Below are 16,590 nucleotides of genomic sequence, written 5' to 3'. Positions count from 1 at the left end.
TTTTGTCTTCTTAAAGACTCAATTTCTGGGTTCAGCGGCTGATAAAGACTCACGGAGTCTTTAGCGTGCTGACAGAGCATGCCCACCATAGAAACAAAAAGCAGGAACCGCCGCTCAATTCCTATCTTATCACATCTTTTAAACCCTGGTTTTTCTTCAAGATCCTTTCAGTACAGTGGGAGGAAAGAAACCACAAGCTTAAGGAAAGAAATTAGTGAATTAAACCGCCAGACTCTTGAGTTTCTCTGGTTCCTGGCTTACCCATATCCAGGAAATGTAATAAAAAAATGAACTGAGATTGTAAATTTAAAAGCCCCATTATTAGATACATTAGTTGACAGTATTGGATTTCATCACAAATAATTCAATCAAGTATTTTTTTTTTAATCTAAATGGCATACTTAAATATAATTTCCTCTCTTTGTTCTCCAGGCAGACTGTAATAACCCGGTTCTCCTCTGAGATCCATAAACATCGTCTTATATAACAAACCCAGCAGCAGCTAAAGTATCCCTTTGTCATCGCGACTAAAACCGAGATCCACCTCAGGAAAGAGTTTCGAGTGCAGGTCATTCAAGAGGCAGGCCTCACCTCGACACACACGGCGCACACGTGTAGGCGCAGATGTTCACAGAACACACACCTACGACTGGCCGGATATCCTCCAATACGACGCCGGCCTCTGAGCTCCATGAGGAAACACACACACACACACACACACACACACACACACACAATGCAACCCCAGGGGTCAGCTATCATGGGGTGAGATTGAGCGTGAAATAGGCTAATTCTATTTACATGTCCTGGAACCTGGCTGGACTGACGCACACAAACACACACACAGGTAGGTCTGTCCGACAGTAACGCGGACAACTGGGAACCATTAGGCCGGGGGCGGAAAGGAGGAGAGGGAGTGAAGATGGGAGAATAGAGGAAAGGAGAAGGGGGGAGAAGGGGGGGGAAAGAAAAAAAAAGGATGTGAGGAAAGCATATGTGGAAAAAGGTGAGGAAAGGAAAGGAATAATTAAGAAAAGGAAACATGAGAAGATGCAATGGGGGGGGGGGGGGGGTATAAAGCAAGAAGGTAGGCAAAGAAAAGGTGAAACAAGGTGCTTTTCACATGCGTTTTAATCATTGCAAGTTGTAATGTACAAATAATAACGTACCGTTTCTTGAAGACTGTTTGACTGAACTATAATGTTTCATCTTCTCCTTCCTCTGCACGCTCGCCTTTGATGAGAAACTTTGTAACTACAATTTTATGGAGCCAACCAAAACAACAAGCCGAAAGGGGATAAAATGCTCCGCGGCGTAAAGCGCTGGCGCACAGAAGGGAGGTTTATCCACGGTTTCGACACACAGACAGCGACCCTTTTCACGCCAGACACGCGTAAGCTCATCCGATCGACCGCCGGTATGACGAGTATTGATTAGTGCGGTTTAAAAAAAAAAGTTGAATGAAGTTTCGACCCCGATCCTGGCTTTATTATAATGTTAAATGTGTATTATGTGCATTCGGTCCTAAATTCAAACACATTGTGTTTTCAGGGTAAATGAATCCGTCTGCGTGTGGCCAAAAGGCACAACTCCAGCTGTCCTGTTCAGTTAGCGCTACATCTGATTGGCTGCAACAATGACAAGCGATTGAAAATGTTGTGAGGTGGCAAAAGCTCTGAACGCACGTCAAATAAACACGGGGAGAATTCGGTCACGCATATTTTGGGGGGGTCCAAATCGGAGGTTTGCAATGAATTAAATCAAACAGAAACACATAATAAATGCAATTTTTGTTGAGTCGAGTGTCGCAGCAGATTTATGTTTGTCCGCAACACAAAGCATCTCCTATTTTCACGCATAGTTTGTTTTGAAGCCCCCCCCAACACACACACACACACACACACACACACACACACAGCTGAATTCAACATTAGCCTCACAATGCCAGGAGCAGGTGGAGTCAGAAACACAGCAGCACATTAAATCGCTGCTTCACAATATCATAACACACTGATTCACAACTTCTGGAAGGGATTTGACACGGTATATAATATGCTCTCGCTACATCCAGAAATCTGTCAGTCAAAAACAACGGCAGTTTGGGCCAGCCAAAAGTCAAGAGGTTGGATCAGAGAGACGCACAACACCCAAGCTCAGCGCTGCTCCGATACACCTCAGGCGGGAAGAATGTCAGAAATGACTTTCGGCAGATTCCTGATTCCAATCCACGACTTGGAAAATTACTGAGAAGTGGGTTTGAGACTTCAAAAATCACTGTTAAGCACGAGGATCACGGTTCAGCCATGTGCAACATCACAGACTGCTGCTTTATGGTATCTGACACGTAAAAAAATGAAGTCTGAACTTAACCTTCAGGTACGTCTTAGTGTAGGTTTTTCTCTTTGAATAGAACCGTGACACAAGCAACTTGTACAAATTACAAAATTCATCGTCAAAGGTGACAAAAAAAAAAGTAACAGACAGCTTAATCCGTTCTTTCTGCACAAAGTTTGTGAGCAATTGTGAACATAATAATAATGAAACATTCTTCAAGTCCATATTTAAGTTTTAGGGTGGAATAGGACCTCTAAATAACATTTTAACCGGTCAGACTTTCTGATTTAACAGCGTTAACCGGCTGGATGCCGGTCACTAAGATCTGGACACAGGACCACAGGATTCAGGCAAAATGTGCAGCACTCCTCTTTTCATCTCACATGCCGTTTTGGTGAACTCTCAAGTGGAGATTTAGGTTCAAAGCTGAAGGGTTAACAAGGTGAGTTAACAAGGGACTGGTAAACATCACTCCGTCACCACAACGAGCCAGATACTCACCGGCAAGGTCGCATGTTCAACCGGCATTCCCTACGGTTTAAAAAAAAAAAAACACAAACCAGGAACTTGAGTAGATAACCCTGCTTTATTACTGGGAGACATGGAAAGTTGTAGGAAACTAAAGGGGTCTAACGCCTCCATGGAAATAAAAGAAGATCTTGTGTTGATGCTAATCTGGCTTTATCTGGGAGTCTGTCGCAATGTGCTTGAACCACCACGGAGAACTTCGTAGCGGAACCGATTGATCGATCACGGCCCTCAGGAAAACAGGAATGGAAACACGCACCTAAACATCATGTCACACTGGCGCTGTGTCACAATCGTTAAATACTTATGTCGTTATTTATCCTCTGATCTAGTCGGGTCAGATTTCTGTTTTTGAAAATCAATGTTTTAATGGAGGTAGAAAACTGAAAAAAAGTGAGATTAACAATGAGCGTAGGAATAATTTCAGCAGTATCCTACTCATGTGTGTGTGACTCGACTCTTTTATATGATCACCTCTCATTTCACAGGGTCATACCACCCAGCATTTTAGATCCATAGCATCTGATCTACTTAGGAGGCCTAGCACTGTGTGTGTGTGTGTGTGTGATGGGGTCATGCCCAGGTCTTGTGGGGGGGTTGAAGGAAAAGCTTCTTAGAAGTTCTGAGAAACACTTTGTGTGTCTAGCCTTGTGGCCTTGTGACCTGCTTTAACCAAACCTGTGTGTGCAACCATCAGGACAACCTGCGTGTTTGTGCGTGCTAAAATTGTAAACCAAAACGTAAGGAGAAGCTCCTTAGTTCATCGCTCATGGAAAAGAAATTGATGGATTTTAACATTTTGGCTTCCACGGTTCGGTTAGAGGCTAAGTATGTAGCTTGAATCCATGTTAGGGATGATTTTTTTTTTTTCTTTGTATAATTGTGTGCTCAAGAAGTGCTTGTGAAAGAAACGTAATGTAAAAATGTGTGCAATAAATGAAAAGGGGCGTTAGGGTTAGCAATAGCAACAATGTTGGGCTCAAATATTGCAATGAATACATGTTTGGCCATTTATAATCCTGAATACTGTATTAGCATAATGAGCTAATAGGTAAGGAGGAAGCTAATTATTATTTATCTACGCTCTACACTGTTCCTGAGTGTTTAATATCCTTAGAGCTGTCGAGTCGATAGCCTGAGCCGCTGCTGGCCTGACCAGCTCACACTTTAGTAAGATTAACAAGCCTCAGTCTAATGATCTAATCCCCAACAAACCCAAACTCCACATAACGAGCTAAAGCAGATTGTCCTGCCCTGTGATGTCTCAAGCAGACAGGCTGCTGAGTTAGCTTATTTAGCACATATAAACCAACAAACACACACACACACACACACACACACACACACACAGGCCACAAATATATATGTATTTATGATGAATAACACAAAAAATAAACCCAGACAAGCATTAGACTTTCAGCCATTTGCTTCTATATTTCAAAAGGAAAATATTCCAGATTTAGAATGAGCTACTTTTTAAATAAATAATTTCTATAATACGGTTTAATCTTTACTTCCCACTAAGAGCTGGCACACCGCCAGTCTTGATGGCGGTTACTCGAGCTAATGAGTGGCATCATAGTTTTTATTACCACAGTTTTGAATGATTTACATGTTTGTCAGTGCGTGGCTGGTGGATAAGTAGCTGTAAATCAATGTCTGTGTGTGTGTGTGTGCACTAACAGGTAAGTTGGTAAAGACGCTGAAGGTGCTCTTCAGAAAAGCAATCAGATCAACCAGGTAGTCGCTGGTGTCCGGAGTCCCACCCCCCTGCACTGCTGCCATCCAATCATAGTCAGCCAGCTGCAGGAACTGGTCAATCTTGGCATTCAGGCTGGTGTATATTTCTGCCTCGGCAGCGTGACGAGCATCCTGCAAGACAATGGAAAGATGTGCTTTCCTTCAATGAATCATTGGCTTGGTGTTGTTCTAGATCTATAGAATAGAGGAAGAGTGACAAAAAAACAAAACTGGCAGGGGGGAGCGTACTTTAAAGGTGGAGGTCCCGTACAGCTTGGTGATGTTGACGGTGTCAGGCGGGACATTTGTGATGTTTGATATGAACTCCTCCAGGAAGTGGCAGCTCTGCTCCAAGTGGGTGGTGTTTATGATTACCTGCACCAACTGGAATGCAGAGGAAGGGCTCAGCGAAGTCTCGATTTACAACCTCTGTGATTAAATAGAGTAAATAACCAAGAGGGGGGGGCCTTTTGCATTCATTTCCACACGCATTTAAAACAAATAAACATTAAACATCAGCTCATACGTTTTACGTTCCCGTCAGTCCACGGACGCTTGTATTTGTTGCATCACAAGCAAAGTTTTGGACATTTCTTTCAACCTTCTGCTCATTATCTTCACTCCAGCACAGCTTCTGACCATTAATTGAACCCGTTTAATCAAGGAAGCAGACTTCCTGAATTCGCCCTCTCGTATCGTTACATCCTGTTCTTAAGAATGAATGACTTTTGCTCTCCAGGCCAATCTTCACGCATGGAAACAAAGCAGCGCGTGACGGCGGGAAAATAAAACCCATTTATATCAGCTATGCAGTTATGACGACAAAGAGGAAATGTCTGCTTTCATGGCTGTATACTGGAAAGATTGAGATTGACCATCTCGAGCCTCGTGAGGGAGATTAACACAAGCGCCGATGTTTGTTCTTTCATTTCAACACGCATTGCAGTACCTCTGCCATCCCGACATTCTTCTTCTTTATGGCGTACTGCAGAGAGTGGCTCAGGGTTCTGGTCAACAACAGATTTGTTGATTTACGGATCATGTCGTCGATCTCCGTGGAACTATTTACATAAACAAAAGACAAAGACGGAGAACCGGTGACTGTGCAGAAGAGATTTCTTCCATTTCTCCAGGAGAGCTGCAACGTCTGGAAGCCAGCACAAACAGGTTTTTTCTCAGTCTGAGGCTCCACTTGGAAAAAAGGCTAAATCCCAGCCAATTCAAATGAGTGTATTACCTTGTTACGGGGTGGAAGGTCCATTGCCTTAAATCTGCTGATAAGAAGGCAGTTTGAATAATAATTTAAGAGAACTACTACGGGCCAAGTAAGGCAAAGGAACCGCCCTGACAATAATAAATAAATAAATAAATGTCCTTACAGTTGTGGATTTTTCAAAAATATATATTTAACTACCCCCGTCTTCAGCAGAATTTAAAGATCACATATTATACTCTTTTTTCCACAAGTTAACGCAGTTCTCACGCACTTATATGAAATATCTGTGACAGCCTTTTGGTTAAAATAGCAAACAGATGCTGCAGAACAGCGTCCCCTCTTTTCTGTTTCAAACAGCTCTGTCAGAAAAGTCTCTAAAAACTGAATCGAAACTACGTTCATGGCGTGCCCGCAATGAGTGTGCACGTTCCCCCTCTGTGACATCACACGGCGGAGAGATTTCTGACAGACGCGTTTCAGAAGGTGATTACAGAACTACGAAAATGACGCAGGATTCACTTTATGGCTTATTTCTCTGGTTTTGGGTCGATAATGACCCAAAACGACCATAATAGTGTAAAAACATGGGAAAAGTGCATTTTTAATAATGTGTTTCCTTTAAATAGCTGTCATAAAATTACCACCTCTGTTCAGCCAACAAGGCATAAAGAAAGCCAGCCGGCTGTTAAGTCTGAAATGAGCTCAGAATTGCTGTTAAAACAAATGTTCGAAGGTACTAATCAGACCCACTTAGAAAGCCTCTGACATTCTATCGATTGTGTTATGTTTGAAATGTGGGCGATGTTTGGTGAAGAAACCCAGACACCATTCCGAACACAGTCTTGAGAGTCAAGTGAAGCTTTTCATGGCATTGCCTCTTGTTTGTTAAGTGAGTTCCTGGAAGCGGCACAAAAAAAGTTGAAATGAGGCCCTGTCTGAATGCGAAACGAAGCTGAACACACAGACGGGAGGCGACAAAAAGGGAATAAGAAACAAAAGAGAGGAGAAGGTAAGTACAGGAGGGGCATGACGTCAACAGGATAACCCCATAAAGACATTTTATGTACTATAAAATGAAAGAAACAGAAGAGGACAAACCGATAATCAACAGAAACCAAAGTGACCGTCATCACGGAGAGACGACGTGTGTGTTTTAGTGTCCTCCAGAACCCTGTGGGTAACAAAATGCTTCCAGCCAAATAAGTAAATCATCTGTGCCTGGAATTCAATCTAAACACACACACACACACACACAGAGAAAATCTCCTGAGGGACGACAAGAACTGGAATTCCAAACACACGATGCCTCCAAAAAAGCAGAAGAATCCTAAAAACGGTCTGACAATTTGGAGCAGAGAGGAGAATTTCCTGGAGCGGCAGAAGTGCTGAGTGGACAAATAGTATATGCGTGTGTGTGTGTGTGTTCATAGCGAGTGCAAAAAGTCAATGTACGCAAGTGAACTCTGCAAGACATGCTGCAGGACTTGGACAGAGAGAATATTCTTCTGCTGCCATTGGTCATAATAAATGCACGGTGGTCGCCGTCGTCAAGAGGAAACGAGGAGCCTTCAGTGGAGGCAGGTTTACAGCAGAGTGGGGAACGCTGAATAAAACTACTATGGTGAGACCGTGACTTGCCCTCAACTCCGACGGGCTTGGCATGATGACAATGACATTCTCATGCGGTGGTTGTTCCTTGCCATGAGTGGCACTGAGATGAACGAGCTACATCAGAGAAGGCCATATTTATATATTTATACGTGACCTTTAGTGAACTTTGCATTTTGCAGACTCCTTTGTATAAAATGACCAAAACAAAACAAAATTCTGACATTTTTTCCACTAAGTCAACTCATTGACGTGGATGAATGATCTGACATTTTGCAGTCATGACAATATATTGCTAAATGTGTTATGGTTTGGTTTTCTTACATTTTGACAAATTTGGAAGTTGGGCACAAGGCAACAAAGTTATCACGGTGTCACCATAGTATGGGTCATCATAACTCATGAGGTTATGAAGGTATTTCTGAAAACGTACACAAGAAGTAACAAAAAAAAATGACAAGACAACAGGAAAAGCAGGGAGAGGTTAGAACCCAGAGCCGCAAAACACACACACACTGGACAGTGTTTTAAAACACACACACACACACACACACACACACACACTCACACAGTGTTTCCACTAGCAATAGAAATCAACAGTCATCAATTTTGCAGGCAAGTAAACACAACTCTGTGTACTGAATTTTGGATGACTGACTATTTAAGTGAGCGTGTAAATACAGTTGTGATCCATGTGTGTATGCGCTCGATGTATGTTCTCAGTGTGTGTGGACAAACGGCTCCTCTCATAGCTTTTCGAGCCTCTAATGGCTCTTTAGCGCCACCTTTCAGACCGCACATCACTGAAACGTCAGTACGCCACCAGAAACAAAACCCACCCTCATCTGACCGAGTTATTAATTCTTTAAGATTAGATTTATTTATTTTTTAATCCTCTTTAGTAAATAGGAAATAAGTATTACCTTGTGTTAAATACTGATTGCGAGTTACGCTAGGGACACGATTACACCATGAACGCACACCGATCGCAAAACTTCTGGACTAATTAAAAATGATTTATCCCAACATGAAAAGTCAACAGATCCCAGGAGTCGCTGCTATTTATCCTGAACCAGATGGCACGGCGACGCCACCACTCATCGTAACAACCGCTTAACTCATGCTTGTGCTGTAGGTAAGGTCCGATCAGGGGCGGGGAGGATTCATCGTCTGGGGACCGTGAATGTCTGTGCTTAGCTGGTCTCAATGAGATAATTCAGCGCGGGCCAAAAGCAACGGCTGACACACATGGAGGTGGAAAAGTAAAGGGCAATAAGTACACTTGGACTAAATACACACACACACACACACAGCATCCTGTCTTTCCGCCTGAATCAGAAACGCAGAGGCTAAGGTCAAAGGTCAGGGAGATCAATGACCAGAGACCTGCTCCATCAAACAGTCTGCTTCCGGATTTGTGCGTCTGTTTGAAGCGGGCAGGAAGGAGCGCCGCTGAGGTAACCAGATATCAGGCCCATAGAAACAAGGCCAGGTCAAACAGCGGAGCCATTACTCCGCCGTCGAGGGGCGATTCGGGCCGTCTGGTCAGCAAGGGTCAGCGTGCGTCGGTCTGTTGGTTGGCAGAGGTTCCAGAGATGTTGGAACAATGACTCTGGCAGAAACAGAGCGCCAGCCAAGCTGCCCGATGTCATGTTTTACGCGAGCATGTGCAGCATATGTACGAGTCCAAGAAGCCTGTTGCTATGCAGGCAGCTCATCTGGTCATTTTAGCTTTGTGTTAAAGGTTTAACGAAGAATTATCTTTTTTATCCCCCAGAAATAAATCGTTTTACATTTTCGACTGTCAATATAATTAGAGACAATTATGGTGAGTAAAGTATAAAATAAAATGGGTGTTTCAGCCTGGGTTGGCCTTTTATAATTACCGGTACATAATATCTTAAAGCAAGTCTAATTCACACAGACAGATTCTGGCCTTTTCTTCCCTTTGATCAGATGACTTCATTTCCGATCACTCCTCCTACTCAGCCTTCCGTTCTTCCGCCGGCCACGGGTCAACGGTACCTCCCTGGTTCCCAGCCCCCCAATGCGCACACACATACATACACACACGCGCGCACACACCATCAACAGCTCAAATACATGCATGAACATAAAAACTGACATTTTTATAAGCAAAGCATTGATCAGATTCTCAGTGTGTATTTTGCTTTAAATTGTGTTTTAGCTTCTTCATGTACGTTGATCAGTGTGTGTGTGTGTGTGTGTGTGTGTGTGTGTGTGTCTGGCTGAAATCCTTCTAGACAGCAGAAGTCTTTTCCTGATCGCTCGTCTCCCTGGAAGGAAAGGCGCCGCATTGTTTTAGTTTATTGTTCCGTCCGCCAGAACCAATAAAAACACACCAACACACAGGCTCAGAGGAGAGTGAGAAAACAAAAAAGGACAAACATAAGTTATGGCGACGGATATAATGGTTTTTGGAGAGGGGGGGGGGGGGGGGGGCATGAATTAGTGTTTAGTGTGGGAGAGAGACCCAACGCGTTGCCTCTTATGACAGCGAGTGTAATTCCACCAGCTCCACGTGTGAATGCGGGATTTATCATCCACCTGTCTTTTCCAGACAGACGTCAGCTCACACCTCGCAAAAGCACATTTACTTTAATGTAATTAATTTATATACAGGTCCCCCCAGGCTGCGTGCAGTTAAATACACATCTTACAGTAACGACAGGGTTCGCCGTGCCTTTATTTTTTTTGTGGTCGCCACATATTAATTTTCTGTTTTAGCAGTGGTGTGCCCCCCCCCCCCCCCGCGCTAACGGTTTCTCCTTTAGCGCAGAGCATGTGTTTCCCACACAGACTTTACTTGGGCAGGCTGCCCAGGTGTATCAACAGCAGCTGAAGAATATCTGGAGAAACACTATAGCATTTTTTTTTTTTTTTTTTTTTTTAAAGTCTCGTGTTTTAGCCAACCTTAAAGAGGGGATTTTTTGGGGGGGGTTATCTAGCAGATGAGCTAACAGAGGGCCGCTACGATATCGGCTACAATCGTAGCCTCTCCTGAGTAACATACGCCTCCCCTTAGTCGATGTTTTAAGCTCGTAGGAGTACCGGTACTTGTTTGGCGGTGTCAACAGGCGCCAGGTTGCTTTCGATTGTTCCGACAGGCAATGCCGTAACACAAAGCTAACTCCTCCGCATGGCGCTCGCCTGCTGCAGAAATAAAACGCCGACATGCAGAGACAACGCGTTGGTGAAGAAAGTCAACAGAGCAGAAACAGGGGAAAAACGAACGACATGACAGGGCGTGGCATTTAAACGTTGACCTAAGCAGTAAACGGATATGCTAGAAAATAGATCAGCGTTTTTCTCGATACAGACAAAAGCAAACTGAAATGCTGAATGTTTAGTGCTCAGCAAGGCAAACACAAGGAAGCAGAGCTTCACCTCGTTTGAAAGAAACATTACTGAAACATGAAACTTCTGAAAGGAAGCATTTTCAGCAGGATCAAATCTCTGTATCCCTTTCATTATCAACTCCTCCTGACTCTGGCAAATCAGCGGAGACGCCTTGAATGCAAACTAATCTGGATTAGGAAATACGAGTCTAAATTTCCCATTTTAAATGAGTTAGCTTCTATTTTAGCGTACATATCTGGAACCAGCTCTTACCTATTTATTCTGATTTAAAGGTGATCTCGCTGCATGTGCCGATAGTTCCACTTATATTCAGCTATGTCAATTGCAGGATTTACTCTTGTACTTTAGGGACCTTTTTTATGATGTGAGGTTGTCCACAGTAACGAGAGAAACAGGATTATAGGATGACACGTTACAAGCAAAAAGCACATTGATCGATCGCTTAATCGATGATTGTCAGTCACCAAAAAAATCATGTACCTGAGGTGCAAATCTTCAGAGTACTTTAGACAAGCATAGATGAACTCCTTGATCTGGCCGTAGACTTTTGGCACAAACTCAGAGAAGGGAAGCTTCTTTGGGAAAGGAAGCTGAAGAAAATGGAGCCAAAAAAAAGGGGATTTTATTCAAACGTTTGCTTCATATTTACCATAAAAGCGACCACGCACAGGTTCATCCATTAATGTCGGATGACACACATCTTTATGTTGATGAACTGCGAACCACAGGAACAGGTCTTTCTATATTACTTCTTCTCTGTTCCTGATCAAAGCAGCATCGGCTCTCTGTACCTTTTCCAGTTCAGGGTCTTGCAGGGGAAACTGGGAGGAGTATTGTTTGTACTCCTGCTCTGTTGAGACAGGGATTGGACTGTAGTTGTCCAGGTCCAACACATGCCTGGAGAGGCGAAAAAGAGAAATCACAGGTAGATTATTTAGCGGAGGTATAAGACCACACCGGCCTCCCTCTCTCTCACATATGTACACAATCATCCCATTGGGGGGGGGGGGGGGGGTCATACTAATGCTTGAGGTTTTCTTAACAACCACCCCCACTTCTTTTTTGGCCCTTCAGACTTCGGACGTTCCAACGTTCCATGGAGATGCCGTGAACCGAAGAGGGATTCTTCTCCAACAATACAACAGAGCATTCCTGAGGCTTGCCCGTGTGAGTGAGTGAGTGTGTGTGTGAGTGAGTGAGAGAGAGGGAGGAAGGAGAGAGGAAGGCGCGAGGGAGGGCTTGTTTGTTTATCTGCCCTCGCTCCAAGTCCCACTGGTGTCTTTGGACAAACGCTGCGGTGAAACAATGGCATACACACAGATATAAAAGGCCACCATCTTACGAGGCTAGCAGCTATTCTGAAGGGCAAAGAATGCTCCGGACATTTGCTTTAAAACACTTCCTCTCTCTGGCTGGTTGTAAAAACTTCAAACCAAAGACGAGGAAGTTTCCCACAAACCGTGTGTGTCTGTGCGTGTGTGTCCGTGTGTGTGTGTGTGTGTGTGTGTGTGTGTGTGTGTGTGTGGCAGTCCCACAACTCTCCGTGCCTTCATGACTGGAAAAGAGGAAGGTCAGTGCGGCACGCAATCTCCAGTGCATCCTGGGAAGCAATATAGCCATCTACACGCCCCGTGTCTCCAGCAGCCGGTACCTGAAGGTGACGTTCCATCTCTTGAGCAGGATTTCTCCGTACTGATCCCTGATCTCAAGCAGCATGTCGAACAGCTGTGACACCGGGAAACCGTAACCCTGCAGGAGAGGAAACCCAGAAAGACCGGTCAGTCAGCGTCCGGTCACCTCCACCGAAAAATGTCCATCTAGATCCTGAAGTAAAACCAGCCTTTAGTGAAAAGTTCATTTTCTAAATGTCAGAGAATCCAGTAGCACCTCATCACCTCACATGAACGGCTTTTAGCCGCTTCCCCTACCTCCTTCTCTCTCTCACTCATCTACAAGTGTTTCTCCCGACCGTATTTTACCCACATCCCCTTGTGTCTCCCCTTCATCTTCTCATCAATCACACTCAAGGACACAACAAAGAATAACCATAAGGAGAGCAAAACTGACATCAGATGACAAATGTCTATTTCTTAGAAGGTCGAATTAAGAAAGAAAGCCTTTCTTTAGACATTGGCAGCCATCCATTCTCCAAGTACAGAACAGGCTTTGACCAGGTTTCATGGTTCCCTGGAGTTGAACCGCTTTACTTGGCATGTACCTGAATATAAGAATGCAAAATTCAAAGATGGCCAGAATGGAAGGAAAATATCTGAAGCTCATAGAGCATGATGTTAAACAGGGCTGGAGGGATGGGGAAACTTTCCTTTCCTCATAGCATTACATTAGTCACACACACACACACACACACACACACACATACCTGCAATGTATCAGCAAACAGGACAATAAGGTTCTTTAGATCCAGCACCAGATCAGGGTTGTCACAGTAGGACTAGAAAAGACAGGGGACAGTCACAGATGTCATTCCATCACACGTTTGTCCATGCATGCGATCGGTGTTTGGCTGCGTGTCCCTCACAGAGTGCGTTCTCAGGGCGGCGGTGATTTTGGACAGTGCCAACTCCCAAAGCTCCTCCACGTAGGCTCTGTTGACTAAACCCTGTGTGGTGTGAAGGACGTGATCCTCTACAACAAAGAAGCTGGATGGACGATGGGAGACAAAAAAATACAGAGAAAATCCATGATGCACCAAAAACAAAGAGTGAGAAATACCGCAGAGGTGCAGCAACTGCTAACGTCCAAAACACTTTTCCTATCCACCTGTTTTCTATGCACATTTTGGATTGCAAGGGGAAAAAAAGAAAGATGAGGCCAGGACAATCCTCAATGACAAAAACATGAGCATCAAATTTTGCAGCCCATTTTCCAAACGATTCAGATTTCACTGGCGCTGTCCTTTATTCTCATGATGTCATCGTCTTCTTCTGATGGGAGAATTAGGTGCTGCACCACCAGCTCCTTATCTCGAGTAAGGCCCGCGATACCAGCAGACGGAACAGTCAGAAGCAAGTCAGGTTTTTAAACATAGAATATTTACCTCTGCAAAGGTTATGTTTTCAACCGCCATATCTCTGGGGTTTTTTTTTTTTTTTACTAAAATATCCTAGAATGTAGCCGATTAGCAACTTCTAGTTGAAGATCAGCCACTGGAAACATTAACATTATATATTGTCATAAATTCCACCGACTCATTTCTTCCTCGTCAAAATGCTGTTTTATGAAACACCGGACTAATATATATATATTTATATATATTTTTATTATTTTATGCCCTGGTTCATCTGCTCTGTGCTAATAAATAAATATTAAATCACATTTAGCACACTTCCCAGTTGCTGCCATGAATAAACGACGGATGAAATTACTACAGGAGTGTTAGAGATGAAAAGATGATTGGTGGGATGGGAAATGAGGAGAAGAAAGAAGCAATGACAGAGTTTGGTGGTGAAGAGAAACAGGAATGGGATGGCACCTTCATAACTTCAAATGGGAATAGCAGACTTGGCAGAGGGTGTGTGTGTGTGTGTGTGCGTGTGTGTGTGTGTGCGTGTGCGTGCGCGTCCAGCCCTGGCGGTGTTTATAGAAGTCTGCTCCAGTCAGACAGACAGAAGGAATAACAGCAATAAGCCGTCACACACACACTGTATCAATCATCAACACTTGTGTCTGCTTGTGACAAAGAATCGGACGGAGTGACGGACGACAAGAGTAAAACGGGAAGAACAAGTGGGGGAAGAGAGGGATGGAAAAAGATGCTAAAATAAGAGTGAGAAGGAAGGCGGAGGCGAGTAGATGTCAAACGGCCTTAAGTCATTTCAATGAAATGAAATGAGGTGTCACTAAATGTCGAATGTTTGCATTCCCTCGGTTTCTGGATCTCTACTCCGCCCTCTGCCAAGTTACACAGAAGACTTAGAATGGGTGGATGGATGGAGAGGTGGATGACAGATGGAGAAGTGGAGAGAGGGGAGGATGTGGATGGCTCGATCTGTGGATTCAATGGACGGATGTCTGGGGAGAGAAAGGCAACGGGTGACGGACGGACAAAGAAAGGGACGGATGACAGACAATAAATAGATGGCTTGAAAGTCAGGAAGTAAAGCGACGCCGAGGCGGATCCACAAAGCATCCAGAAATCGGATCGGCAATCATAGCAAAGAGGGAGATTCTCACTTCACCGGCCTATTTAGATAATGACAAGTTACAAACACCACAAGTTGTGGGTTTACATGGGGCTTCATGGACGGGGTCCATGTTTATGGGCGCGAGACAACATCCTGAGGAACCCTGGGTCGCCATGGATACACAGAACTGTCCCATCATGATCTAATCCTGGATCCTGCAGCCCGCGTTAACAGGTCAACAGAACGTTCCAGCGGTTTTAATCAATGTGCATTTTTGAATATTTAGTCTTATTCTGTGTTGTGAGCAAGTACATGTACACAAAACAAGTAACTAGAGTACTTCCAGGTGAATGCAGAAATGGAGATGGCTCCAAAATGAGCAAAAAAACAACTTTCACTCAGAAAACAGCCGAAGAAACTACAGATGAGGACAAAGACTCACCCGACAATCTGGTTGAAGTATCGCCGGTATCCCTCCAGAGTTTCATGCTAGAAATACAGAAACAAGCGGAGAAACGGAGGGATAAAAAAGTGCAGTGGCAAAGGGGAAATAAGCGTCAAATGATGCTAAGATTATCGAGGACATTCAGCATAAAACAAATGTGAAGTTAAGTTCCATTATTTTGCTACACATTGACGATAAATCCATTTTGTTGAATATTTTGATGTAGAAATGATAATCGCAGCAGCTAACACTAGTCCTGTATTAAGGAGTGTGTGTGTGTGGGGGGGTGAAGTTAGAGGGGTGTGGACATGACAGTGCATATAAAAACACGGGGGGGGGTGGAGGTGCAGGGTCATACCATGTTAGAGTGAGGCTGCAGCACAAGGCGAGCCTGTTTCCTCCTCTGCTTTCTGTAGTAGTTCTCAAACACGTCACGCAAGCCCTAAAACACAAATTACAGGGTGGATGGAGGGATGGATGGAGGGATGGATGAAGGGATGGATGCATGAAGGGACTTTGAAGTGTCCTCTTGTTAAGTAAGAAGGAAATTAACTTACGCGATGGGAAACATCTAATAATGTAAATAGAGAATAATAGTCTACAGAGGAATTAAAGTTCTCTTTCGGCCCATTTGTTTTATGGTCTTGTTTTGTGTGGCTGTTTTATTACACCGCTCTAGCTACAAATTATTTACCACATGTGCACTCTGACCGGTTAAACACGATCCAATGCAGCCATAAAGCTCCTTGTTTAAAATCCAACGGGAAACATTAGCCCTGGCAGCTACAGCTTTGAATCGAGGGGGGGGGGGGGGGGGGAGAAGAAAAAACAGTGGCAAAAGTGAATTATCCTGTATTTGTATAACATTTACAAGTGGCGTTGCTATAACGACCACCTGCCAGCGTGAACAGTTTAGAATTTCCGTGAATTGAAGTGAAATTTATGCAAACAGAAAAAGTGTAAGTAAGCTAGCTCTTCGCACGTTGGGTAGCTAGAATTAAAGTCACTACTAAGAGTGGCTAATTTGTCGCTAGCACTAGCGAGAAAATGATTTAACAGCTTACGCTACGCTGCCCCCTGCTGGAAATCCTTCATCTTTATCACGTCAAAAAAAAGAAGTGATCAAGGCATATGTATTTCATGACTTTGCAAGACATTTGAAGAACTTAAATTTTTTTTACTATATTATTATG

At 43.8% G+C, this 16,590-nt stretch overlaps 1 protein-coding gene across 1 annotated transcript in view; it reads right to left on the bottom strand.

Annotated features, from left to right (window-relative positions):
• Window positions 1-16,590, bottom strand: part of exoc6b (exocyst complex component 6B) — a 58,279-nt gene that overhangs the window by 24,975 nt on the left and 16,714 nt on the right. The window contains exons 9-18 of the mRNA XM_068755591.1: window positions 15,756-15,839; window positions 15,395-15,441; window positions 13,347-13,467; window positions 13,188-13,259; window positions 12,459-12,556; window positions 11,599-11,704; window positions 11,288-11,397; window positions 5,552-5,663; window positions 4,852-4,986; window positions 4,546-4,734 (exon numbers count right to left, since the gene is read on the bottom strand). Coding sequence (XP_068611692.1) covers window positions 4,546-4,734; window positions 4,852-4,986; window positions 5,552-5,663; window positions 11,288-11,397; window positions 11,599-11,704; window positions 12,459-12,556; window positions 13,188-13,259; window positions 13,347-13,467; window positions 15,395-15,441; window positions 15,756-15,839 — 1,074 coding nt within the window. The remainder of the gene's footprint in view (window positions 1-4,545; window positions 4,735-4,851; window positions 4,987-5,551; window positions 5,664-11,287; window positions 11,398-11,598; window positions 11,705-12,458; window positions 12,557-13,187; window positions 13,260-13,346; window positions 13,468-15,394; window positions 15,442-15,755; window positions 15,840-16,590) is intronic.

Source organism: Brachionichthys hirsutus, chromosome 23 (genome assembly GCF_040956055.1).
Source record: "Brachionichthys hirsutus isolate HB-005 chromosome 23, CSIRO-AGI_Bhir_v1, whole genome shotgun sequence".
Taxonomy (NCBI): domain Eukaryota; kingdom Metazoa; phylum Chordata; class Actinopteri; order Lophiiformes; family Brachionichthyidae; genus Brachionichthys; species Brachionichthys hirsutus.
Note: the sequence above shows the minus strand (reverse complement) of the source record. Positions and strands in the feature narration are given on the sequence as shown.